Genomic DNA, 27,211 nt, shown 5'->3' on the forward strand with positions numbered 1-27,211 from the left:
TCTACAGCCAAGCTCTACGATATTACCGCATTTGCTCCAACCCCTCAGACAGAGACAAACACCTACAAGAGCTCTATCATGCATTCCTACAACTACAATACCCACCTGCTGAAGTGAAGAAACAGATTGACAGAGCCAGAAGAGTACCCAGAAGTCACCTACTACAGGACAGGCCCAACAAAGAAAATAACAGAACGCCACTAGCCATCACCTTCAGCCCCCCACTAAAACCTCTCCAACGCATCATCAAGGATCTACAACCTATCCTGAAGGACGACCCATCACTCTCACAGATCTTGGGAGACAGACCAGTCCTTGCTTACAGACAGCCCCCCAATCTGAAGCAAATACTCACCAGCAACCACACACCACACAACAGAACCACTAACCCAGGAACCTATCCTTGCAACAAAGCCCGTTGCCAACTCTGTCCACATATCTATTCAGGGGATACCATCATAGGGCCTAATCGCATCAGCCACACTATCAAAGGCTCGTTCACCTGCGCATCTACCAATGTGATCTATGCCATCATGTGCCAGCAATGCCCCTCTGCCATGTACATTGGTCAAACCGGACAGTCTCTACGTAAAAGAATGAATGGACACAAATCAGACGTCAAGAATTATAACATTCAAAAACCAGTTGGAGAACACTTCAATCTCTCTGGTCACTCCATTACAGACCTAAGAGTGGCTATCCTTCAACAAAAAAGCTTCAAAAACGGACTCCAACGAGAGACTGTTGAATTGGAATTAATTTTCAAACTGGATACAATTAATTTAGGCTTGAATAGAGACTGGGAATGGATGAGTCATTACACGAAGTAAAACTATTTCCCCATGTTATTTCTCCCCCCCACCCCACCCCCCACTGTTCCTCAGATATTCTTGTTAACTGCTGGAAATAGCCTACCTTGCTTGTCACCATGAAAGGTTTTCCTCCTTTCCCCCCATTGCTGCTGGTGATGGCTTATCTTAAGTGATCACTCTCCTTACAGTGTGTATGATAAACCCATTGTTTCATGTTCTCTGTGTATGTATATCAATCTCCCCTCTGTTTTTTCCACCAAATGCATCCGAAGAAGTGAGCTGTAGCTCACGAAAGCTTATGCTCAAATAAATTTGTTAGTCTCTAAGGTGCCACAAGTACTCCTTTTCTTTTTGCGAATACAGACTAACACGGCTGCTACTCTGAAACCTGAAAAATATTCATCTGAAGACTCTGTTGGCAGTGAGCTAGATTCTGTTCTCACTTCCACCAATATAAATCTGAACTCTGTACACTAGTGCAAATCCACCGTAAGCTTGGAAAGCAATTAACTCCAGTGAGTTATTCCTGGCAAGGTCAGGACTCAGTTAAACACAATTAGGAATACGGGAAAATTGCACAGATCAGTTAGGTTTTTCAGACATCCCTTAGGGCTGGTCTACACACACAGTTTTTGTACGACTTCAACTATATTGGTTTAGAAACCAATATTGTTCAAGTGGTCTAATCCCCTAGTGAGGACACAGTTTTACTTACTGTACATTTGCAGAAACAAGCTAGACCCATACAGGCCCCTTTAATACCAGCATTAATCATTTTTGTAGACATCTATGTGGAAATCTGGTAGCAGATTTTCACCCAAAATGCCATCAAGGAAAATAAAGATATAAAATGATCTGAAACCCCATCCAAGACATTTTAGTGGGCCAATATTTTGCTTTGGCATTTGAATTTTTAGAAGTGGCCCACCTAATAAAGATTTTCACAGCTATACTGTAAGTTTTTATTTTAAAACTTAAAATCTGTTTAACTTCCAGAAAGTTAGCAAACTACTCACACGCATTTCAACTTATTTCTACTTAAATACATTTAGCAAAGGTGACCAGATGCTTTGTGTTTTTAATGGCTTGTTCTACGTCCCAACAAAATTTCCCAGTTTTGGCTGCATTCGCAGATGGCTCATTTTGAAACCCTGCCCAGCTGCCCTGACACAGACGAGGCATGGCACAGTTAAAAAAACAGACCATCTGTGCAAGAGAAGTGGGTAGAGGGAGTTCTTTGCCAGGAAAAGTTCCTGCCATTTCTTGGTCACTACACTTTCTAGCTATCCAACAAACTGAAACATTCTGGGTCCAACCTATCTGCCTCTCCAGCTATTGTACATTAAACAGCTTCCTATCTTACATCAAACCTTTTACCTTACCCTGCTATAGCAGCTTCTGTTTAGATCCATCACTTTTGTATAATGTCTGATTTTTATCTTACATTAATTCTTTGCAATTACATGTCACAATTGCTAACCTCTCAGCTACATGAACCAAGCTTCACATTAGGGGAAAAAAGCACGAAACAATTCATTTATGCCAGCCCCGACTAATTAGTTCTGTCCAGTTCCATACCAGCAGCACTCTATTGTCTGTGCTGCCATGTGCCAGACTCCCACATTCAGAAACACTCCATTCACACCTAGGGCCGGTGGAGTCCAAGGGCAAAATTCTACTCTGACTGCTCCAGCAAGAGACACGTGTACATATCTGGAGCTGAATCTGGTCTCAAACCTGTCACTGAGATGAGATGCTTTGTGACTCGAGAGGGTTCTGGCCCCACTGCATCTACAGCACGACCTGCAGGCTGCTCCATGGAGGAGCATTAATATTTGCTCCACACCCAGAAGATGGAATGTGCCACAAAGCGAGCTCAGCGGGGGAGAAGGGGTTCGAGGTGGGGAGAAAAGGTGGCTGAGATTCTGCTGAATCTTCCTTGCAGCCTATATTCTATAGCATCTAAAAGAACTATTGTAACTCGATTCATCTGGCATGCATATGAATGACAAATACACTTCAGAGACAATAAATTAGCAATTTCAAGGCTTTACATCCCCTCATGGACTAATTGCCAGAGATTCTAGTACATTATGAGAAAGCAATGATACTAATGCCTAAATATGCTTCAGTGACTATAGAGCTATCCTCAATAACCACCGCTTCTTAAATGTCTGTGCAAGAAGGCTCTTCATTATGAGATTAAATATTATTTTGAAGCAAGTTATAGGAATTTACTAGGCTTCATCTTTGCAGTAATGCAGTCTGGGAGCAATATATATTGCAATATATATATTTTACTAATAGGAAGAGTAAAGGGTCCCAAAATATTTGTATGTTGTAAATATGAATGATATTCCTGGAAAGAAAGAGGATCTTTATTTTACAGTTGCTATTAGCATGCTGTGGGCTTGATTTCTCCCTCTTTCTTATGCTGGTTTCAGAGTGGTGGATTGACTCCTGATTTTTTCCTATGTTAAGAATTAAGCTCCATGGGCTATATTTTTTAAAATGTCCAAGCAAGTTAGTTGCCCAACAACCAATGACTCCCCATAGGAGTTAGGCACTTACCTTCCTTAGGCACTTTTGAAAATCCTACCCCACACATCTAAAAATATATACTTCATTGAGACAACTGCTAAAAAGCAGACTGGGACTCCAATCCCCAGGCTCAACTCAGAACCTGCAGTAGGGGACAAAGGAGGCTTAAACCATCATTGCATTCCCCCCCTTGCTGGGGACAGCAGCTAGGGATCATCAGAATAAAGGACCACGAGACTAAATTCCTCTTATTTTTTGCATGCACCCCATGTTAAATACCCAGTTATTTTTCTCTCTCACTCACCATAAATCCTGGAGCACAGGTGCATTTCCCTGTCACACTACCACAATCTGCACCGTTCTGGCAAAGGCAGGTCAGCTGGCAGCCTTCACCATAGTATCCAGAAGGACAGGTGTCGTTGCAATAGAGTCCAGCCGAGCCAGCTTTACAGGTACATTCTCCAGAGAGTGGATGGCAGCTAATGAAAAAAGAAAGGCATTACGGAGAGGTACAGAAGAATAAACACTCCTCGTTGTAAATAGCAACAAAAAGCAGAAAATTCCAAGTCAAATATCGCCAGAGTTAGATTATAAATTACAAAAAAGCTAAAATTTGCTTAGGGCAGCTACAAAAGGTAGGAAATGTCTGGCTGAAGGTGACACGATGCCAACCTGTTACAGGCATTCAAAAACCTGCAAAGAGCAGATGATTTCACACACTGTGGCATTTGCTCTTTCCCCCCATTCAAATCAATGCGAGTTTTGGCACAGACGTCAATGGGGGCCTCACATAAACGGCAGTATTTAGGCACAGTATGGTCAGTTTAGGATGGGCAGGGGCTCGGAACAATTTGAAGGTAACAATAAACTAAAGGAGGAGGAGATCACTGTGCAGTAATCAGAGAGAAAAGGAGCTCTGAAAAGAATCCCTTCCAAGCCTCCTGGCACAGAGGTGAGTGACTACAGGGCAGAACCTTTCCGAAAGAGCAGCTAAACCAGACAGAGGGAAAGTAGGTGGGGAAAACTTTTCTCTTGCAGAAAAGACCATGTCCGGAATCCTCAGCTACATCAAATGGGCTCAGCACAGCCACGGTCCTGAAGCTGTGCACGGGGCTGGAATCAACGGAAGTCCTGGGACAAATTCTCCGCTGTGCAGAGACGCGAGCCAGGGCCTCTGTGAGCGAGACACAACAGAACTCTCTAGGGTACCTGAATGCTGAATAGTGAGGGTTTCCAATAGCCATGAAGGGCCTGAACCCCATTTTCACTAAGGCCCCTTGGCACCCATCTGGCAGCAGAAAGGGGCCAAAGTATAAATAAAAATCAAGGTGTAAGGGCCAGATTGTGCCTGGTCCTTGGGCAGATATCAAGGTGGGTAGGGGACAAGCATCCTTCTTCTCTTTGTCCCTGCACCCCCCCCCCCACACACACACACCATGGAGCAGCCAGTTGGCACCCCCTTGTAATTCCCCACCGCTTCTTCCTCTCTGTGCAGAAACTGCTCCTCCTAGCTCCCCCGGGACACTCGCCATGCAAAGGGGGCATGAGCATCACCTTGCCTTTCCTCTACACTGACCAGTCAAGCCAGCTGGATGCAGAGGGCGTTACATGCTCCAGGGGATGAGCTTCTCCTGGGTGCTGCACTACGGGGAGAAGTGAGAGCTTCTCCTCAGGGAAGCACTATGCTCTTTCTGGGCCTCTGGGCCTCCATTAGACTATGGTGCTTTAATGGCACCATCTGGCCCTAGGGTAGAGAGAAGAAGAATAACTTTGCGACAAGTGAGGATTTCCTCTCCTAGTCTCAAAGGTAAAATCTATAGAGAGAGAACATCCTAGGAATCTTCTTCCTGGTTCCTACCAATCCAGGCTCTAGTTATGGTTTATAGTTACTTGTTGGCATGGCTGGACTGAATGGGTTTCTTCGTAGCTATACCATTAATATCCTCTATGTTCATTTTAAAGGTAATCTCATAAAGCCTGGCTTGTGAGCCTATTTTATGCTCTCATTGGTAGAAGAGATTAGTTACATATTGTTGTGACTAAGAATCACCACATTTTGCAACTGTCATATGTTTCATCATAAATAGTGTTTTACTGACTAATTAAAACAATTCATCAGCCTAATGAACCACCAGCCATGAAATTCTTCTGACAAAGCATCCCCCTGATATGATGGTTGCTCACACAGCACCTCTTAACATTTAGATAAAAATAATAAAAGCTCATTTTTTCTCCCTGTGCATCTATTCATCATTATCTAATGGGAGCAGAAAGCCAAACATTAAAGGAATATTTCTGAAGAGGATTTTTTTTTGTTTCTTTGGTTTTGTTTCTACTGCACGTATTGTAGGGTTTCACCAGTGCGGCATCTGTTGTCTAAATTAAATCTTTCAAAAATAATATATGATAACAGCAGTTTGAATCAGTCTATGACAATTCAATTGAAAATACTCTACCCCGTAAGCATTTCTGCTTGAAGGCTGGCTCTTTTATCAAATAGGACAGCTTTTTTGCATGGGATGCAGGCTATTTATTAAGGGCAAAATTAATCCTAACACCCACAACAAAGCTAGCGTAAACTGGCATCGTGCAGGGAGCTGCAAAAGAGTTGAGGGGATGGAATCTGGCCCCAGGCCCACTAGCAGGGGTGTGGAAGCACTGCCACCCTTCCATGGAGCCAATTCTACTTCTAGACTCGAAGTGGGCAACGATCTTGCACATGCCTGACAGAAGCTTGTGGCCTCTAGATTCATATTATCAGCCTTTTCTATCAAAGTCCCAGCTTACTAGTGAAATTAGACTTTTTTCCTTCAGGCCCAGCACTTGTACTGCTTAGGATTCTTCGAAAGGTATGTTCTGTATGTTCCATTAAAGAGTGCTGTTACCAGAGAACCAGGAAAATCCTCTAAATAAAACTCTGAGCTTTATGGTATCTTTTTTATATGCTGTGGAAGCAGAAACAGTAGGTCAACATTCCATAGAGATACAGTGCACTGAAACATAACATTAATCTTTGATAGCTAGGTTGTATTGATGGACAGACTTACTCGTGGACTTAGAATGGCTTCTATGCCAGATGTCAGAAAACCTGAGTTCTCTTCCTGATTCTGCCACCATTATTACAAGACCTTGGTCAAGTCACTTACCCTCTCCCTGCATCTCAATTTTTCCACCTGTAAAATGGGATAATGATGCCCTTTGAGATTTATAATTGATAGCACCATACAAGTATTGAGATGATATTACTGAGATTCTGGTACTTGTGAAAAATATCACTGCATTCTAATGTCAGTAGAGTTACACAACAATCTAAACGAAGCCCCTTGTCATGAAAACAGAGAGAGATTTAGGAATCTCATTTTCTGTTTCTTCTTCTTTGTATCAGCATTCTGTACAAATCCAGTCAATGTGTAAACTTAACTATATAGAGAATTTAGTGAATTTAATTCACCACATACAGTAGGTCAAGGTGATACAGTTTTAGATTTTAGACACTGGAAGGTACAAGTTTTAAGTAAGGCACAGGTAATTCCATTAACAAATCAGATAGATGTGCATAATTCCTCCCCCCCCATTTTGAAAATGCCCCCTTCAAGCCCATCTGTCTACATTACGCTCTGGCAGCCTGATGGATAACATGTAAAAGAAGCTTCTCCCTGCCAGCCAATAAGCTGAAATTAAGAAACACAAACAATACAGACAATCCAATGGGCTGGTAAGGGAACACAAGACCTGCGGACGAATCAGAGAAGGCAATCTCACTAACATCTGTTTTTCAATCTCTTGCAGCAAGGGGACGTTCATTTGCCCTCATGCTCTTGCAACACCTTGCCATGTGTGCTTCTATGTTAAACCGTGTCTTATCAAATAGGATTACTTAAAATGTACCCCCATGTTAGGAAGGAGAGACGTGGAAGAGATAGAATGAATGCAAAGGGCCAACTGTGTCCCTGGCACCAGGCTGGGGGCACAGGAGAAATGGAAACGGGGAAGAGTCTCCCCTCAGACACAGCATAACAGTGGAATTGCTCTGGGACTGCTAATGCAGACCGCAGGTTAGAACAGTCTCCTCTGCTCCTGCACTCCCATGTAAAAGCAGTACATTTTCCCCACCCTGTTATTTTGCTATAATTAACATCAGCTCGACTCTTATTAATTATTTGCTGCAATTTTCTATTGTTCGTGCCCTCCCCCTCTCAATTTCCCTTTAAGAAATGCTTTTTGGGGTACATCTACACTGCAATCATGGGGTGCGACTGCAGCTCATGTAGACAAACCCCAACCAGTGTTAATCTAGCTAGCAGAGCAGTGAAGGCCCAGAAGCATTGGCTTCAGCATGGGTTAGCCGCATGAGTAATGACTCAGGGTTCCAGGTGGGCTCGTACATGTGAGCTGAAGCACAAGGAGCCATAGTTCCCTTCTTGCTCTGCCTTTGCTGGTGGGGACAAACGTTTGCTGCTGGCCGTGCTAGCAGTAAACTGCTAACCCCCATCACTGGCTCAGCTGCACTGGCCAGCTAGTTGGGAAGATGAAACCAAGATTTCGCCCATCTCCTGGGCATAAGGAAATAAGCCCTTTGTACTCTTGCATACCTGCTCTCAATGTCCAGGTAGACACTAGGCAGGAGTGGGGGTTCTTACACCTTTACATTCCTCTGCCTCCTTGTTCAAGTCACAATCGAGCCTTTTATATTTAATGCTGGGATTGGCTGAAACCCTGTACAGAAGTTCTCAGAATGCCTTGGTGCAGGAATTATTGGGCCTTTGTTATGCAGGAGGCTAGAGTAGATGATCATAAATGGTCCCCTCAGGCTTTATAATCTCTGATTCTATGAAAAGCTGATCTTGTATTTCAAATCGTGTTCTCCCTGCTTCCCCCGCAAAAAGCTACAGTTTAAACTAGTTGTCCAAGGACTGAACTGAACAGGAGAAAACCATTGACTGAAAAAGAAGCCAGCCTCTCCCTCCATCCTATCCAATGGTTAATAACATTATCCCAGATTGTTAAGATCTCAAAACTAGCCATCAGCTTTTAATGGCATTTTTGGAAAGCAGATGGTTGTCAGAAACTGAGTCATTCTGGAAGGCAGCAGCCCCAGGAGAGAGAAAATCTGGGTAAGGAATGCACTGCATGGGACCAAGTAGGAAGTCTGTACAAAGAGTTGTTCAAAATATGGAATGTCCTTGGAGAAGGTTATTTCCTATCAGCTCAGACACTCCTTGGCTCAGAAATTGACAGGATTCTGCTGAGTTCATTGAAAAGTGGAAGGCTGAAATACCACACATGAATGAAAGAACATTTACAGCTCCACAGCTTGCTGATATCTCTCTGTTCCACAACAGTGGTGATAAGATGCAGGGAAAAGACAGATTATTATCAATGGAGAGACTAGACTCATTTATTAAGAAGAGCGAGATACCATCTTGAGCAGATGCTGCTGCAAGTGAAGCTGATGGGGCAGAGATGGAAGGAAATGCATCAGAAGCACTGGCTGGGCAGCAACCAAGAGCAGATCAGCTGTAGAAAGTAACTAACTATTACAGGGGATCAAAGCTAAGAGGGGCCTCGATCCACCAACATTTAGAGTCTCTCTAAAAACATGTGCCCTAGCCCTCCTTGACACACTATTCATCCTAGCCCGTCCTCACGCAATGCAGGTCCTTCCAACCAGCCACCCCAAAAGGATCTTCTTTCTACTCCCTCAGAGCATGCTCATCTTTCTTGCACTCCTGGCTGAGTCCTTCATCTTCCTCCATGGGAGGTGGGTGAACTCCCCATTCAGCGAGGCTAGCCCCCTGCCACGCACCTTCTGCCTGAGCCACACCCACCCCTGCAGCCGCACAGGCCCAACCCCTGGGCTGCTGGCCTGATGGCTGGCCCAAGCACTGTGCTGCCAGCCAGCCTGTCCACTGGCCCAAGCCGCCCCTGGATGCTGGCCTGAGCCCTTAGCTCCAGGCCACGGGCTGGGGCTGAGCCCCTGCCAGCTTCAAGGGAGAGGGCAAGCAAGGGCAGGGGCTTGGGGTGCAGGCACAGCCTGGATTAGGGGAGGCTTAGCCTCCCCTGGCCTACGATACCCGCCGCCCACATCTTCCTCGCAAGTGAGACAGCCCTGACCACTACAGCTGGCAACTGAGCCAACAGCAATCAAGTGGACCTGCACCTCTGCCGGCTGTTCTGCCTCATGACTACACTCAGCCTTCCTCTGAATAAGGATCCGGCCTTAACCCGTGGTTTCTAACTCTCAGCTATACACGCCTAGCACTCTTATTCACTGCAGTGGCTTCCATTATGTTATATAAAATACTGTGAGCCCGGTCTTAGCAGGTGCAGAGTCTCCTCAGGGGCAAACCACACAGTGCAAGCAACTATTTCACTGGGGAACACACCTGTAATTGCTGCTCTGCTCAGAATGATGGAGGTTTTAAGTAACCCACAGTTGCTACAGTAGAAGTGCCAAATCTCAGTGTCACAAAGTCTTAACACTCACAATTGAGCTATTCCACATGAAAGATCACCCGACTGTTTTCCAGACCGATACAGTCTATATCAAACACAGCAGCATGAAGTATTTTTGTGTGTGTGCAAGAATTTAGTTGTGCCGCTTACATATATAATTAAGGAGTAAGTATTTGTGTCTTAGCAGACTGCAAGATTGCAAGATAGGTCGGTCAGCAGCAGCAGTCAGGTCTCCAACAGTCTGGTTTAAAACTGAAGAATGTCCCTATCAAGGGCACTTTTGCTTGAGCATCAATTATCCCTACCTCTTTATGAAACCTACAAAACCCTGGCCTGGCTGTGAACGTTTAACAGTAAGGGATGTGAAATCAGGATCAGAGCAGGAGAGAGAGTAAAAAAAATCCCTTTCATTTAGCAGTCCAAGCCCCTAGATTATCCTGTTCTATTGTTGCTTGGTAGAAAGGTGTCAACATACAATGGCGTTACTCTGGCAGATGTAGAGCCCTATTCTGAGCACTTCCTGCTAGGTGTTCAGTAACTCCCACTGAAATCAATTGGGAGTGACAGTCACACAGCTTGCATGAATTTAGTGATCAGAACCTCGCAGGATTGGGTCTTCAATGAAGCAAAAAGAAATAAAAAATTAAGATCTGACCTTTTCAGTGAGGTTTATTCCATTTCAGGTACCCTTCCCTGATAATTATTTTCTTAAATATTTTACATATGCACATACTAAACGAAGAGCAAAAATAGGCACATATGAGAAGGGGAGATAAGTCTATTTTGACAATGTTGACTTCATTAGAATGCTCGAGAGTGACTGGGGGATATTGATTTACGTCTATTTATACATCTGCCTGAAGTATTTTCAACAAGGTAATTTGCCATGAGACATAAGATGAAGCAAATTAGGTTTCATTTTGCAACTGTGTTTGAAGTGCGTAGACTCAACAAGAAATTCCACGTCATAAACCGAATCTGTGAGATGGAAGTTAGTAAAATCTCTGTTTTTTGAACTTTGACATTTTTTTTTAAATACAAAATATTTTTACCAAAAATTTAAAAATGAAGTGTTCAGTATCATGGTGTTAGCCATCCAATCTTTGCAAAGCTTTATCCTTTTGATGCTCTAGATGATGAATAAAACATGTTGTTGGCATCCTTTCGTCTGCGAGAGATGGTGGGAATTGCAGCCTATGATGTAGATGGTTTGCAATGTCTATAAAAGGGGAAGGCATACCCATAAAGGGCCTCATATTACAGCCTTTACTTGTGCAAGTAATTCTGACTTACATGAGTAAGGGTTACAGGACTGAGACGTAGGTCAGAATGTTCAGAACTTCAATGGGACTACTCATTTTCCTAAAGTTAGGCCGGGGCTTAAATCTTGTGCTGAACTGGGTCTTAAGATTTCCTGTAGTCACTCAAATCAAAGAAATAATTCACAGGAGTTGGACTGGGCCCTAAGGAAAACTGCTGGGAGAAAGGGATGGAGTCAAATACAGATTTTTCCTCAATGCTTTCTTATTTGTATCTATTAGTCCCACTCCTAGTAGAAAGTAAGAGGTACATACCTGAGAGTGTTGGTAATATTACAAGGACATTTCTTGTGGCATTTTAGGCCATAAAGCCCTTCTGGACACATTCTTTCTTGGCAATGAATCCCTTTAAACCCAGGGTCGCACATACATGCTCCGTTTACGTGGTAACACTTTGCACCATTTTGACAGTCACATTTTTGAGCGCACTGAAAGCCATATGTCCCAACAGGACACTCCTCTTGACACCTGCAAAGAAATATGTGAGATCTGATGAAATCCAAATGTTAAATAGAGGCTAGTCCGTTTATGACTTTTCCAAGGGAATATTGTGGCTGATATATTAAGCATAAAATCATACCTCATTATTTAAGTAATGTACTGAACAAATTAAATCATTGAGGTGATGTGTTATCTTGGGCATGTAAATTGCTGCTAACCTAAAGTGTATTTAATCTCTGTCCAGTTAAATTTCACAGTATTTACACTAGTGTTAACAAAGTGACTGCACTATCACTTCCTCAATAATTACATTCAGAAAGCATGAACAATTTGATACACAATTTGCTACTTTCTTGAAAGAAACTCATCCGTATTTGCTTTCTTCTCATTTTCAAAGCACGACACCCTTCCTTAAATGTGTACCACACACTCGGAATGCTAATCAGGGCTGAAAAATAAGCATGATCAATGAAGCAATATTAAGAAAAATGTGCTACAACAAAGAATGATTTTATTTTCCTTTTATGCTGCTTTTGCACCTGTTTTATATCAAAGGTGAATCTGGCCCCTTGTCTGGTTGCATATTGTGGCAAAAGTTCCTCCCCTGCCTTGGTGGGTTCTGCACTTATGGGTGGATTTGCTCGCCTCAGAGGTTCACGGCAGCCCTCAGTTTGGCCACTTTCGTGGCTCAAATCTGCCATTCACTCAGTTAGCCTCATCGCTAGCCAGCATGGGGAAAGGAAGAAGAACAATCCCCGCAGTCATGCTGATCCACCTAGTGGATCGGGGAACAGGCCAGAGACCTTCCCCTCTGGTGAAACCCACAGTCCAGTTCAACTGCTCCAGTATCAAGTTGGGAGTTGGGGATGGGATGGAGGGGAACCCGGGCCCACCATGTACTCCAGGTTCCAGCCCAGAGCCCTGTGGGTTGCAGCTGTCTACAGTGGCTCCTGTAACAGCTGCGTGACAGCTACAACTCCCTGGGCTACTTCCTCATGGCCTCCTCCCAACACATTATTTATTCTCATCACAGGACCTTCCTCCTGATGTCTGATAATGCTTGTACTTCTCAGTCTTCCAGCAGTACGCCTTCTCACTCTCAGCTTCTTGCACCTCTTGCTCCCAGCTCCTCACACACACAGCAAACTGAAGTGAGCTCCTTTTTAAACCAGGTGCCCTGATTAGCCTGCCTTAATTGATTCTAGCAGCTTCTTGATAGGCTGCAGGTGTTCTAATCAGCCTGTCTGTCTTAATTGTTTCCAGAAAGTTCCTGATTGTTCTGGAATCTTCCCTGTTACCTTACCGAGGGAAAAGGGACCTACTTAGCCTGGGGCTAATATATCTGCCTTCTATCACTCTCCTGTAGCCATCTGATCTGACCCTGTCACAATATGTACTGTCTATCTACAGTAGTTTGAACCTAAAAACCTCTTTTCATTTATTATTACAGCAATGGTCACTAGCACAAAACCTTACCCTCAGTGTAGCTTCTTCTCCAGAATTACCAACATTTGTAATACCTGATACACACAAAAACAGAACCCCATGGACAGTATATACAGATTGTTTATCTGAGCACCTTTCCTGTTATATTTCAAATATTTCCCTACTGGATGATTTATAAAATGTTGGGCCAATACATTCTGAACAGTCTGTTTCACAGTGCTGTGCAAAGCAATCCAAGAGATCCCATTTCCTAGTTGAAAAAGCCAATAAAAGTCCTAGAAAATGGAACTCTTTCTGTGCCTGGTGCAACTTGATGGTTTCTGAATTTTACAAGGTATTAGTATCTCAGTTTACATGATTCATCATGAAGCACAGCTATGCTTTATTTGTTTAAAAACCCAATTCCCTTATCTCATGAATACCAGATATTAGAAATAGCCTATAAGCATTAATTTAATCCCAGGCATTGATTAAAATGTATACTCTAAATACAGTGAAGAGAGGTGAGTGTTAAATGTCTTTTTGCAGGTCACTTCACAGCTGGCATGTGAGAGTTAATATGTAAAAAATTAAGGTACAACGCAAGCCTAGCAAATTGAAATGAACACACTCAATACATAAGAGGAGAAATCATGGTTGCAGTTTTACTAAAAATAAACAAATAAAGTAAGTAAAAAGGCCCAGCTAGTGATTTAATTGCAGCCTGTTTCACCATGGCTGTTGTTGCATTGTTCAAGTTCAGACTTGGGAGCCAAAGTTAGAGGAACATGTAGAAATAATGGCAGCGAATGAGCTCTAAGAGTCACCCTGAGCTAACTATTGGCTGCTAGCTTTGCTGTCCTCAGTGCAGTCCAACTGCGGAGTAATAACCAACACGGAATCATGGGAATAGGCCTGAAACACTTAAAACAAACGAAATGCAATGAATGTATTAAGATGTCTTGTGTTTTCGTTGCCACATGCAGTTCTACTAGTGAGCAGGAGTCTACTGTACTCAAGATGAAATGCACAGTCGATGGTGCACTATATCATTCTATATTTATAGAAGATGTAGCTTTACATAGAAGGGAAAAAAGCATCTGGAAATGAAATATTGACGACCTAATCCATTTACATAATTAGCCATTTTCTACTAACAATTTAACCAACTTATTTATTTGGAGATCAAGCAGCTACCGCTAATGAATTTTATACGAAGAATACTAATAACGATTCCTCTGGAACATAAGGATAATCACAGCAGGAATTAGTTTTCTACTGAAACATCCTTCCTTAGCAACATATCAATCTAATGTGTCCATAACACCATTAACAACCAGATACATTGCTCAATTAAATTACAAAATGAGCTGCTAAGCCCTAGTTGTGTTTCTTGTTCAATTTACACTGCTTTCTGCCTATCTGGGGAGACTCACATTATAATTTCTACTGAACTTTAATATGTTCTACAATTATTTGGGCTGGGATAATATGGCTGTCACCTGTAGAATTAATGGAAGCAATTTCACAAAATATTAAACATAAGACAGCCTGTTTAACAGAAAAAAATATTACAAGCACCTACATTATTTTCCAATATTAGTGCTAGGAATGGTTCTTATGGAAGAATAATGCCTCTGTTTTCTTTATAAGGACCATATTTTTGCACAACAGACAAAGCTATCTGAAATACACTTAAAAACTGTGGAGATCACTGTTTTCATAGCTATGAAATATTTATACAAACAAAACAAGAGAATAGGTTTGCTTATTCTATCATAACAAATGTAGTATTTATCCTATTAAGATTCAATCTATTGGCTCGATGGCGAGACGGAAAACCCAGCTAAACTGCTAGGTTCACTTTGTTATTGTTGTCAGTCATAGAATTTTCATACTTTTATGTCCAGAACCCAGTTGTGCTTTTGCTATTATTCCATTCAAATAATTTACAATACAGACATTTATATGGGCGCTTAAGTCATTTTAGTTCAGCACAAAGCTATCTGGGGCTATCAATAGTGCTTGTCAATTTGCTGTAGGTAAGTAGCGTGGTCCCACTTCTCAGAAAGCAGGGAGTGAACAAAAAGTGACAATTACACTTCTACAGGCTTTTTTGTCTTTGTTAAGTCCATAAATATTTATCTAACTATATGTCATTATGCGTCTTACAGGACTCCAAACTGTATATTGCTATTTACAAACAATTAAAAAGGGACATCGGCAGATAATATTAGATATTGTAAAATAATTTTTACTAGATTTTGATTAACAGAAATATTCTCCTGATTTTAAAAGAACGTCAAAGAAAATACTGTTTTGTTTGAAAACAATATTCCCCTGCTGTGGCTGCAATGTATATTGTAGCATTATGATAGTATATGAGACCCGGAAATCAAAATGGACTATAGCCCTAAAATGAATCTGACTAGTTTGTCCTATTGTCCCAGCTGAGTGAAATCACAGCATTAATAGGTAAAATAATTTAGGTTTGTTAAATATTGAGCCTGCTCCTGCTGCCATTAAAGTCAATGGGAGATTTACCATTAACTAGTTGTAGTTAAGAAGAGGTAAAAAGTGTACCCATCTTAAGAACAAATGTTTACAGATGAAATCCTGTCCTCACTGAAGTGAATTGCAAAACTCTTCAATGACTTCAGTGGGGACAGGATTGTACCCACCGATAAGATAATTATTTTGGGCTTCCCAAAAACTTTCCGGGCTTCACCTAAACTGAGGAGTCTTAAATAGGGGGTGGGAATCGCCAGGCTGCTCCCAGCCTCTCTTGCTGCTAGAGAAGTTGAGTATGAAAGTCTCTGCATATTGGCTTTGAAAACAGATGAATCTCCTTTCCTCTTATTCTTCTCCTATTCCCTGCTTCCTTTTGGGATACCCTCAGTTCCTGTGACCCCCCTTCTTCTGTCCTTCGTGTCTACTTTGCTCCTCACAGCCCCCAGTCCAGCAAATCATGTAAGCATCTGAGCAGTTCCATCAGGCCCTACTTACTTAGAAGCTTTGAATGGATTGGGGCCCATATTCACACCTTTCTATCCCCCTTGCTTGCCCATTTTCCATTGTTACACCTTTCAGTTGGCCCCTATTATTTCCTCTCTCTCTCCTCTGAGATCCCACCTCCTTCCAGGGGCCACATCCTTCTTATTTACACACACACACACACACACACACACACACACACACACACACACACACGCACACACACTTCAAAGACCTTCTATTTCCTTTTTCGCCCATGAGGCCTGCAATTTTCTCCCACTCTCCATCCCATACTACACTGCTAACCCCTCTAAAGCTCAACCTGTGCGCCCTCCTCTGTCCCTCCCTGCATCGCTAGGTTCCCCCCTTTCATTCCCTGGCTCTGTGAGTTGCTGCCAAGAGCATGGGCAAACTCAATCCCTTCTTCCTTTGCTCGCTGCTTGCTGTCTCCTCATCCAAATCCCCAAGGGACTGTTTCTGCTCCTGTTGCTGCATGCGCTCTGTGCATGCTGGGGAGCAGTTCCCTTTATTTCTCACCCCCTCATGCCAGCTCCCTGGAGCAGAGCTGGCTCCTTTGCTGCACCATGCTGGGCCGTAGTGGGAACAAAGTGAAGGAGCTGGCCCAGAGATCAGCTGCTGGCTGGGAGCTCATGACTGCTCAAGCAATGTTGAGTCTCCTACAGACCCAGGGCTTGCAACAAACAAACCAGTGGCCCTAGAGCCATTGGCTGCACAGGCCCCAAAACCAGTCCTTCGTAGCTGAGGCTAAGTATGCAAAGAGCTTCTGATTTCAGGAACAATCACCATGATAGACACTCAGCCCTGGCGATCACTTTTAATTGGAAAGCTATCTCCATAATTAAAAGAAAGTTAAAGCTAAGATTAGCCATGACATTTAAAGGCTCCCCCAAACTAAAGGGGCACTGGCTTTGTGCCATGAAGGTCCCAACCACCAGTTTTATAAAGGGCGCTGCTATAGTAACTGGGGATTTTCCTTAAAGCAACGTTCCCTAGAATGACTTCTACTTCCATCTGCTTTACCTAGCTGCAGCTGCCATTTGACATATTTCCCAAAGCAAATACTGACATCAGTGACATGAAGATACCTGATTTCAACGGAAGTCTCATGGTTGTGATACAGCAGAATGGCCTTCTAAATATAAGTGTAGCATTTAGGGCTGGTTTGCTTGTGTCCTTTGAATAGCTGACAGTTACACAAATAAAGATGAAAGGAAGTAAGACACTCCAACAAACTCCAAACTTCCTTATGCACTAGGGCAGTGGCTCTCAACCTTTCCAGACTACTGTACCTCTTTCAGGCGTCTGATTTGTCTTGCATGCCCCCAAGTTACACCTCACGTAAACACTGCTTGCTTACAAAATCAGACACAAAAATACAAGTTGCACAGCTCATTATTACTGAAACATTGCTGATGTTCTCACTTTTACCATAGAATTATATAAAAAATCAACTGGAATATAAATATTGTGCTAACATTTCAGTGTATAGTATATAGAGCAGTATAAACAAGTCACTGTCTGTATGAAATTTTAGTTTGTGCCAACTTTGCTAGTGCTTTTTATGTTGTAAAACCCGGCAAATACTAGATGAGTTGATGTACCTCCTGGATGACCTCTGTATCCCCCACATACCCCTGGTTGAGAACCACGGCACTAGGGATAAAATTCAGTGGGCTATCACTTAAGATGGACTTAAGTGATGTACGGACCCTCTGAATATACTTCAATGAAGTCACTTAATCCAAGACAGCCTTGTAAAACAGTATCATCCTTTCTGATCATATTAAGGCTGCTCCTCTAGTTTATAAATGTTGAGGATTTATCACTTTTTGCTGGTGTCAGATACTGCAGCAACCCAGATGGGAAAGGAGGGACATATTAAACTGCTGCATTGCTTACTCTTGAGGATATTAATTTGTATAACTATGGTTCATTTACATATCTTGTAAACATGTAATGCTTTCTATTAAATTTGTCGCTGTAAATATCTAAATTTAATTTAATCCATTAAATTTTTAAAAGAGTACAGTAAAAAAAAGAAAACTAACAGTAAACAGTGAGCACTGCCACTGAAAATAACAACAAATGTATATTTATAAAGCCTGAACCGCGGTAGGAAGAGGCACCTAACTGCAGCAATAGAAATATAACACACTGTTCTCCAGAGAGCAAGATTGTTTAACATTAATATTGAAGAGCAATGGGTTTTATTACCTGTCTCCCATATATCCAGCTGTACACAGGCATTTTCCTGTCACATGATCACAATGTCCTCCGTTATGGCATGGACAATCCTGGCTGCAGTTAATTCCAAAGGTTCCGGAAGGGCATGGCTGTGCACATACAAAACCCTAGGGAGGTGCAGAAAGAGCAGGGTTTCAGTGAAGAGTTGCAATGTTCTGAGCTTTTATTTGTGGCTAGTATATTTATTTGTCTGTCTTGCTACACCTGGCTTCAGCCTGTCTTGCCTTTCAACCCCGGGCCGCTCCACGACTCCTGCTCCATCCTACTCCCTTCCCCTGGCCCCTTACCTCCCCTTCAGCAAGGCACTGAGACAGAGGTGCCTCCGCCTCTAACCCAGGGGCACTATGCTGGCTGCAGACCAGCAGGGGGAGTAGACAGCTGCCAGACAGGTGGCAAAGAGGCCGCCGGGCTGCCTATGCCCATTACTACCGCAGGTGCCTGATGGCCAGAAGAAGTAACTGCAACAAAACCCCTGCTCCATCCCTGCAGCCATGTGGGCGATGACATAGGGGCCTGCTGACAAGACTGATGCCAACGTGTGAAGCGAGGCACATCTACCTGGCAGCTCTCTGCACGGACAAACCAAGATCTGTAGATATGTAACTGGATTCCCCACTGATGTTCATCTGCCTGGCTAGAGAGCCATGCCCCAACTTCCTTCTCTGCAGCCTCCAACCTCAACCTCTGCAGGGGATGATCCCTCTGAATCGACCTGCATAAGCAATGGCTATTTAAGGCGCTGTCCATAAATGATGTACCACGTATTTTGGTGATTTTCAAGATCCAACCGCCTCCTGTAAACTAAGGCAAGGTCTACATGAGCAGAGGAATCGATCTAAGTTACGCAACTTCAGCTACGTGAATAACGTAGCCGAAGTTGATGTACTTAGATCGATTTACCGTGGTGAGTCGACTGCTGCCGCTCCCCCGTTGACTCTGCCTACTCCTCTCACCGAGCTGAAGTACGGGAGTCGACGGGAGCGCTCGGGGATCGATTTATTGCGTCTAGTCTAGACACGAAAAATCGATCCCTGCTGGATCGATCGCTGCCCACCAATCCGGCGGGTAGTGAAGACATACCTAGATGCACACAATTAAGGACCCACCTCACCCCCTAATGCATTCTGTAATTTATGGACAGCACTCAACCTGCCACTTCAGTATATCTCTGCACACCTACTCCCAGCCTTTAGACCGGCTGAGCATTATCCAGAACAGATGGACGAGCATCATGTACAAAGCCCATCGGCCTATAAACTAAAAACATGTTCATTTAAAATATGCTCCTGCAGCCCCTTTTGTCTTGGAAGTTTTAAACGTAACAACAACAGTCAGTTCAGAATGCTCTTCCCACTGAAATCAAAGGGGAGAGAAAATATTCCCATCACAACTCAACAAAACTGGCTGTTCACACTGGATGAAACTCATCCTGGGGCATCAGGCCACCAGCAAGCCCATACGCCACCTACGGCCCTCCACATCCCAGTGCCAATCCCGTCCCCTTGGCTCCATGTCCTGGTCCCCCCTTCCTCTGCTCCTCCCACCCCCTTGTTCTCCTCCCTCCTTCTCTATGCTGCCAGGGCAGTAGCAGCAGAAGAGCTGAAAGCGAGGAGAGGGAGCCTCCCTGCTCGCAGTTCCAGGGCCCAGTACCATGACGACCCCCCGGCAGCCAGGAGGAGCAATTGCTGTGAAAGTCCTGAGCCGCCCATGTAGCCCTACGATAGCACATACTCAGCGTAGATCATGTCTTGGGACAATCTAGTTGCCAAACGCTAACAAGTCACTACTGAGCATGTGCCAACTGAGATTTGCAGAGGCCAAACTTCGCCAAATTTGAGCGGGTTTCCCCAGGGATGGTTAAAGGCACATGCGTCACTCCAGGGCGATGGCCCTGCCAAAGTTCAACCCCCTGCTCCACAGCATGGAAGCACCAGAGCTCCATAACTAAAAGGTTGTAAGACTTTAATATGGGCAAAACAACAGGTTTTCCCTTAACCTCGGCATGAGGCAGACACCTAGCATGCAAAATTTCAGTCCAAACCATTCAAGTTGGACACAGTTATAAGCAACTGAGGCAGGGTCTTAAAATGGAAAGTGCTGGGAGACCTTAAGTATTGGAGTCACTGCCTGCACCACCCAGAATACACAACATTTGACAGAAAAGCCGAGGGGATTTTCCTTTAACCTTTTTATTTTGGCGGGGGGGGTGTGTGTCTCTGTGAAGTCTCATTTCCCCAACCAAGTGCCAGGGGCTCCTAGTTGTGAACAAAGCACATACTGAATAAATCTTACATAAAAATGAAAAATGAAGCATCACAAATGAGGATATTCCTGGTTTCAGCTCCTCCTCCAGGGCCCAATGTCAATAGCTTAGGAAGTTCTGTAATAGCAACACACCTGCAATGGAAAGGCTGCCCCCTCTCTCTAACCATAAACCAGATCCCTCAGGTCTTTCTCAACCTGGTGATAAGTGGTTCCCTGGCTAGAAAACAGACATTTTGGCCTCAATTCAAGACCAGTCAGATTCCACTGTAACAAACGTGTCTCTCCAGGCTTGAGTAATAAGCAATACTATATATTTGGAAATGCAGGTATCCATTTATCTGGATAAATGCATTTTCACTTCATGTCTCAAAAAGAACAGGATTTTTATCAACAAACAATGATAAAGTAGTACTCTGAGATCTTTCCCCCAGAGCCAAACAAATCTTTAGGCATAACTTTTTGCATTAATATGTGCTAAGAGGATATAAAACGCCCCTTTGTGCAAGATCAAATGTCAGACCAAAGCTTCTTGTGGTTTACGCATCTTATCAGCAAAGTTTATTTTTTAAGACCCCAAACTCTTGGGCTTCTGCTTTTAATACAGTTTCCCAGCATTATTACAATTGTGCAGTAGAGAATAAGTCTTCCCACCCCTTCGTTTATTTCATTTTACAAAAACCACAACAAAAAGAAACCTGCACATGGCTGAGATGGAGGCGAAAGCACCCACCAACCAACACCCACATCCACTGGAGTGAAAAATACCCAATACATTTTAGCATTAGAAGCAACTCTTCCAGTGTAATACTTCATAAAATAGGCTGCATGCTGTCCTGGTGAAAAAAACATGGGGAAATAAATACTCAACATAAAACATTGTGTTATTGTAACTCACTGCATTTCTGTCAGATTCTCCCTTCACAGGAGAGGGTTTTACAAGGCAGCTTGAGGGGTAGAAGAAACAGCTCTAAGGGAGGCTGATCCAAGGAGAAACCAGAGACTACCTCTCTAGGCCACTTTTACCCATTCAATTTGGTGCCTAGTCTCCCAGGTACCACAGCTCCTAAGGAAGCAAAGCTGTCATTAACTCCCATGTCTGCAGCCCAGGAGAGGACAGAAAGTGCAGTGGGGGAGTAGTGGCAGGTCCCAGGTACTATAATATCAGAGTACATTTACAGTCGTATAAATCCAAGGAGAATTCTCTCTCTCACACGTGCAGTGTAACTCCAGTACACACACACGTACACACACACACAGAGTCTGAAGTATCCTCTGCAAGTAAACATCCAGTTGTCAAAGAAAGACTATCAATAGTATAAAAGAAAATGAACACAATTTAGCAGCCCCATCTCTCCTGCCCATTTATTGCCCACCTGTGTCTGGCTGCACAAACCACGGCACGTGCCAGGAGTTAAAACTCCAGCAAGAGAAAGGAATTAGTTTTTCGCTCTCTAGGCATTGGATTTTCAGCCTTTCATGAAAACCCTGGAGAGTCCCTTTAAATTTAAAATCCCAACATTTACAAGCTGAATTCTTCTGCTTATAATTTCAGTTTCTTCCCCCGGAATACTTGATCTCTCACTTCAATTTTTAGTTATGCTCAGTTCAAACACATCAATTGTTAACTCCAGGTTTTTCTCTGGAGACTAAGCAGCCAACAACAGTTGTCAGGAAAGTCCCTCTGGGCCACTGAGTATTGCAGAGAAAATTCTAAGCTTCAAGTTGCACAGCGCAAATGGGACAGAACGAATAGCTGCATCTGCCCAGCAGTATCACTGTTTTAGCACTCTTCTTTAGGGCCCACTTTGCACCTTAAAAGACTTCTCAAACTTTCTGATCTTCTTTTACATACTTGTTTTTCTTTAGTGACATTTCCACCCTGCGAGAAAAGGTCTCCTGCCCAGACAGCAGAAAAGGAGGAGTCCAGTAAGACAATTTAGATTCTCAGAAACGCTGGTACGTGGAGTACAAATATTAGGGGAGCACTAGTGGCAGGAAAAAAAAAAAATCTCTGGATGACATACTGATGCTCATTTCTTTTTACTAATCAACTATCAGGGGAACTGCAGTGTGGCAGCACCGCCTGCCAGCCTGAGAAAAACAATGGGGTTGCCTGCTTCATCTCTTAGCTACCCACCCCTCAGGGAGGAACAGTCTTTTGCTCACCCATTGAATGCCAAATGAGGGTGACTTACCCTGTATGAACACTGCTGTTTTTTTTTTTTTTGGACCAGCTTCGAGCCATCACTGTGTCACCACTCGCTTTGGCTATGAGTGTCTTATGAGAGAGATCCACTAGGAGTTCTTAACACAGAGAAAGGCTTAGGTTGAAAAGCTGTAGCTCACAAAAGCTTATGCTCAAATAAATTTGTTAGTCTCTAAGGTGCCACAAGTACTCCTTTTCTTTTTGTTGAAAAGTCTGTGAAGGGATGGTTTGCTCATGCATCTCTATCCTCCTTTGATAGCTTATAACCTGCCACCAGAATCTTGAGGAAAATATCTTATCTGATCCTAGCATCATGATCATTCAGATCTCTTGCAACCAAAAAGTTTGTCTTCCAGGTAACGTGGCTTTTTTAAACCTCTTTGGGGCCAAATTCCTCGTGGCGTAAGCTGGTTCAATCCCACTGAAATCAGTGAAGGTGCACTGTTTTACACCGGCAATGATTTTGCACTCAGTCTGTTGGCAGATTCCTATTACTGGGAGAGGGGGTGGAAAAAAAATCACTTGAATCAAATCCATCCCTGGTTTAATTCCACTGACTTCAAGAGAGTTACATCACAGAGACATTTAGATCACTATTTTTCAGTGTTTGGATCCAAACACAAGTTCTATTCCCCTGCAAGCTTGTGATTGCTGACAATGAGGACACTGTTAAGGACCGGGCTATTTGTCATAGCATAACGGTGCACCTAGAAAAACAAGGAAGTAGCACCTGGACATCTTTCTGGGCAATGGAAGATGCTCATTTGTGTATTGGGGGATGGAACTGAGCGCCCTACTCTACATTTATCATTCCATACACAGGATATGCGGTACAATTCTCCCTCGTCCAAGCACGCACATGGAGGTATTTTAAAGAGCTAGAGGAATACGAAGTCCCCTCTCACTCCTGTACATCCCAGGTGGAATTAGGTCCTCAACAAATTGTAATGTGTGATGATCTTTATAGCATACCAGGAATTTGAAAAATCACAGGCATTGTTTTCCATTCAATTCCAGCAGGACTGCCAAGAGACTAATTGCTAATAAAGGCAAAGTGCCAGGTAATGAAGCGCAGTTGAACGGTGTGCAGGCCTGGGAGATTTGACAAATCCGTAGAGAGTTAATATCACATTATTGATAAAGTTAAGGATTTTTAAAATGTTTGGCCTTGCTTTCTTGACACACAAAACGAAAGTGGAGGGTAATTTGCTCTCTCGGGGCCAACTGTTTCACGCAGGAAAAATTCCTATTAAAATCAATGGGAATTATGTCTGAGTAAGGACGGTAGCACTGACCCTATCTCCGTGTCCCCACGATCCTGTGTCTATTCTCTGTAGTGCTGCCTTTCAGAGCCACGGCTGTTCTCCCACCTTCTCCCTCTCCTGTTATGAAAACAGCACAGCATTCGGCATTTGCTCAGAATTTTCCGTAAGGGTTGCATGTAGCTGCACTATCCCAGGAGAAGGCGCAAGGAGGAATTGTAACTCACTGAGGCCCAATTCCTCCCTGTTCCCTGCTTGCCCACAGGGGTGCTTTGCGGGGAGAACAATGTGCTACAGCTCTTTGCAGGGTGTAGCACGCTCCCTCTCCTAGCACTGGCTCAGCTCTGCTGCTCAGCACTTGAGTGTGGGGGAGCCAAGCTTCTGCCCGCTCCTTACCCCTCTCTGCCCACTCCATACCCAGCTGCTTAGGAAGTAGCACAGGGTATGCTGCCACTGCTCTCCACACTTTCAGCCATGATGTGGGGAGGATCCATATGGGGGTGGAGGAATCTTATTCCTCCTCACTCCCCAGTACAGGTGCATTAAGGCTAGTCACAGTCTCTTATGTGTTTATTGCACTGCAGCACTGCCTTGGGGCCCCACTGCAGTAAATGCTGTACATAAATATACGGAAAAGACAGGCCCCACTGCAATGTGTTTACAGTCAAAGCATATGACAAGAGACAGCAGGTGGATACCGCGCGAGCAGACAGAGGGAGCCCAAGGTATTGACGGTAAGTAAGTAAATGATAATGTACTTTCAAAGCAACTCTAAGCAAAGATTACAAGTGCGTTGAGTCGTAACTTGTTACATACCATCCATCCAGGCGGACAGGAGCACTCGCCGGTGATATGGTGACAGATTCCCCCATTCTGGCACGGGCAGCGCAATTCACACTGAGCTCCATGACTGCCTGGAGGGCAATGCTCTTCACAGCTTGGCGGGGGGGGGGGGGGTAAAGTGGGGTGGGGGAACAAAACACAAGTAATCACTTTAAAAGAAAACATTAACAAGAAATGGGCAAATCCACACCACACAGCCTCATGGGAGCTCTTATGCAAATCATCAATGGCTCAGTGAGTTTCAATGGGCAATGTCAACAGTAAAAATTAATTAACCAAAATTTCCAACATTTACGTTCCTACAAGATGCTGTGTTTGTGTTCTGAGGAGCCAGTCCTGCAAGCCGAGTTCACGTGTGTACTCTTTACTCATGCATGAAGTCCCACCAGCCTCAGCCGAACTGCTCCCGTGCGTAAAGACAACTCGTGCACATCAGAGTTGCAGGATCCAGCCTTTAAAGCTTAATTACGCGACGCAGCAATAAAACAAGCAGCAAACAAAATAAAACAACAGGATTAAAATACTGAAAAACAGTAAGCGTTTTGTTCTTCCAAAATTATTACAAAATGTTAAATGAAATTCCCCCCCGTGCAAAGGGCAGACATGGCCACCTGAGCCCTGAAATTGTCATCCAATGCCTCCGGAGGTCAATGCAAGGACTGCATGGATTTCATGATACTGAAGTGACCCAAATAGGCCTGTGCTAGCTCTCTGCACCTGGGTGCTTTTCACCACATTTGGCTGCTGCTTTCTCATATTACCAGTTTTAACAGATTAGGCTCCTCACAAGCAAACAACAGACTATTCTTCCAAATGGAGATGCTCATGCAACATATTAGATACTGATCCTGCAAACACTTTACTGCTGTGAGTGGACGGGATTACTCAACAGTAAGCAGAACCTTTGGTAGTAAGTGCTTATAAGATTGAGTTCATAATATTGTAAGGAAATCAGGTACGTAGTAAAATATTTAAAGGGACACAATTTATTGGTACAGGTTAATACAGTCTTTATTTTCTATCTAGGCATAAGCATTCTTTCCTTCATACTGGCCCACAAGCAATGCCAGATTACCCCAATAAATAAATAAATAAATAATTTTTTTTTAAAAAAAAAAGAGCAAGACAAGGTGGGTGAGATAATATCTGTTATTGGACCAACTTCTGTTGGTGAGAGAGACAAGCTTTCGAGCCACCAGGAGCCCTTCTTCAGGTCTGCATCAGTGTCAATGGGACTGAAGAAGAACTCTTTGTAGCTCAAGCGCTTGTCTCCCTCACGAACAGAAGTTGGTCCAATAACAGGTATTACCTCACCCACCTTGTCTCTAATATCCTGGGACTGACAAAGCTACAACTACCCTGCATACAAAAAAAAAAGTAGGGCATTTGCCATAGATTTTCAAAAAGTCGTAAGTAGGCCTCAGTGAACAAAATACCCCTCCCCCCAGAAAATTCTCCTGTTTCCTTTAAATAATTTTGAAAAGCATAATTACTTCTGAAACTACTGCAAGAACTCTAATGAGAACTGACATTACACTGTCGGCAATTTTAAACAAGAAGCTATTGCTCAGCTGCCCTAAAATTAATATGCAGATTTGGTGAATCTAACTCAAACTTTCAGTGTGGGATATGAAGATTTAGCTACATGATTCTTGTTACAGTTAATGGGAGTCATAGAGCTAGAAATTTGCCCCCTAGATACTAAGCCAATAGAGTTATCTTTAATTCTTTCTCAGTTATACTGGAAGTCAGATAAATCAGAGAAAAGGAGTCCCATTTGCTACTGCATTGGATCGCTAAACATGTATATCCGATTGCTTGTAAGTACAGTACTATGGTTTGATTCTCATATTCATACCACAGCTACAATAATTTTATTCATAGGTAAATCTCCTAAATTTTTAATCTCTCTTTAGACTAAAATTTGATTTCGACGTGTTGACAGCTTTAATTAGCAGTGATAAACAGTGCTCCCTTGTTCGGTCTCCCATAAATCCTGTTACCTGATTTCTAGAGAGTAAAAAGTATAATGTATCGATTGTGTATATTTTATCAAACATGCACTGCACTAAGAGGGGTCCAAGCAAGGCTATTAAGTGATGCACAGTAAAATATGCCTGTCATTGAACTTACAATACCCCTGTGTATCCGGGAGCACAATGACATTCTCCTGTTTTATGGTCACAGGTTGCTCCATTTTGGCACTGGCATTTAAACTGGCAGCCCTTTCCGTAAGTCCCAGAGTCACAGAGCTCTTCACAGCGCCATCCATGGTACCCATCCGCACAGACACAGGCTCCAGTGATAGGGTTGCAGAGAGCCTCATTCTGGCATTGGCAGCGGTTGCTACAATGCGGCCCCCAGTGATCGCTATCACAACCT

General features: G+C 43.4%; 1 protein-coding gene across 4 annotated transcripts in view; it reads right to left on the bottom strand.

Annotated features, from left to right (window-relative positions):
- MEGF11 (multiple EGF like domains 11) overlaps nucleotides 1-27,211 on the bottom strand; it is a 384,734-nt gene that overhangs the window by 113,148 nt on the left and 244,375 nt on the right. For all 4 annotated transcript variants that reach the window (XM_038420566.2, XM_038420568.2, XM_043493760.1 and 1 more), the window contains exons 7-11: nucleotides 26,963-27,209; nucleotides 24,803-24,923; nucleotides 18,224-18,360; nucleotides 11,384-11,596; nucleotides 3,658-3,832 (exon numbers count right to left, since the gene is read on the bottom strand). In XM_038420566.2, coding sequence (XP_038276494.1) covers nucleotides 3,658-3,832; nucleotides 11,384-11,596; nucleotides 18,224-18,360; nucleotides 24,803-24,923; nucleotides 26,963-27,209 — 893 coding nt within the window. The remainder of the gene's footprint in view (nucleotides 1-3,657; nucleotides 3,833-11,383; nucleotides 11,597-18,223; nucleotides 18,361-24,802; nucleotides 24,924-26,962; nucleotides 27,210-27,211) is intronic.

Source organism: Dermochelys coriacea, chromosome 10 (assembly GCF_009764565.3).
Source record: "Dermochelys coriacea isolate rDerCor1 chromosome 10, rDerCor1.pri.v4, whole genome shotgun sequence".
Taxonomy (NCBI): domain Eukaryota; kingdom Metazoa; phylum Chordata; order Testudines; family Dermochelyidae; genus Dermochelys; species Dermochelys coriacea.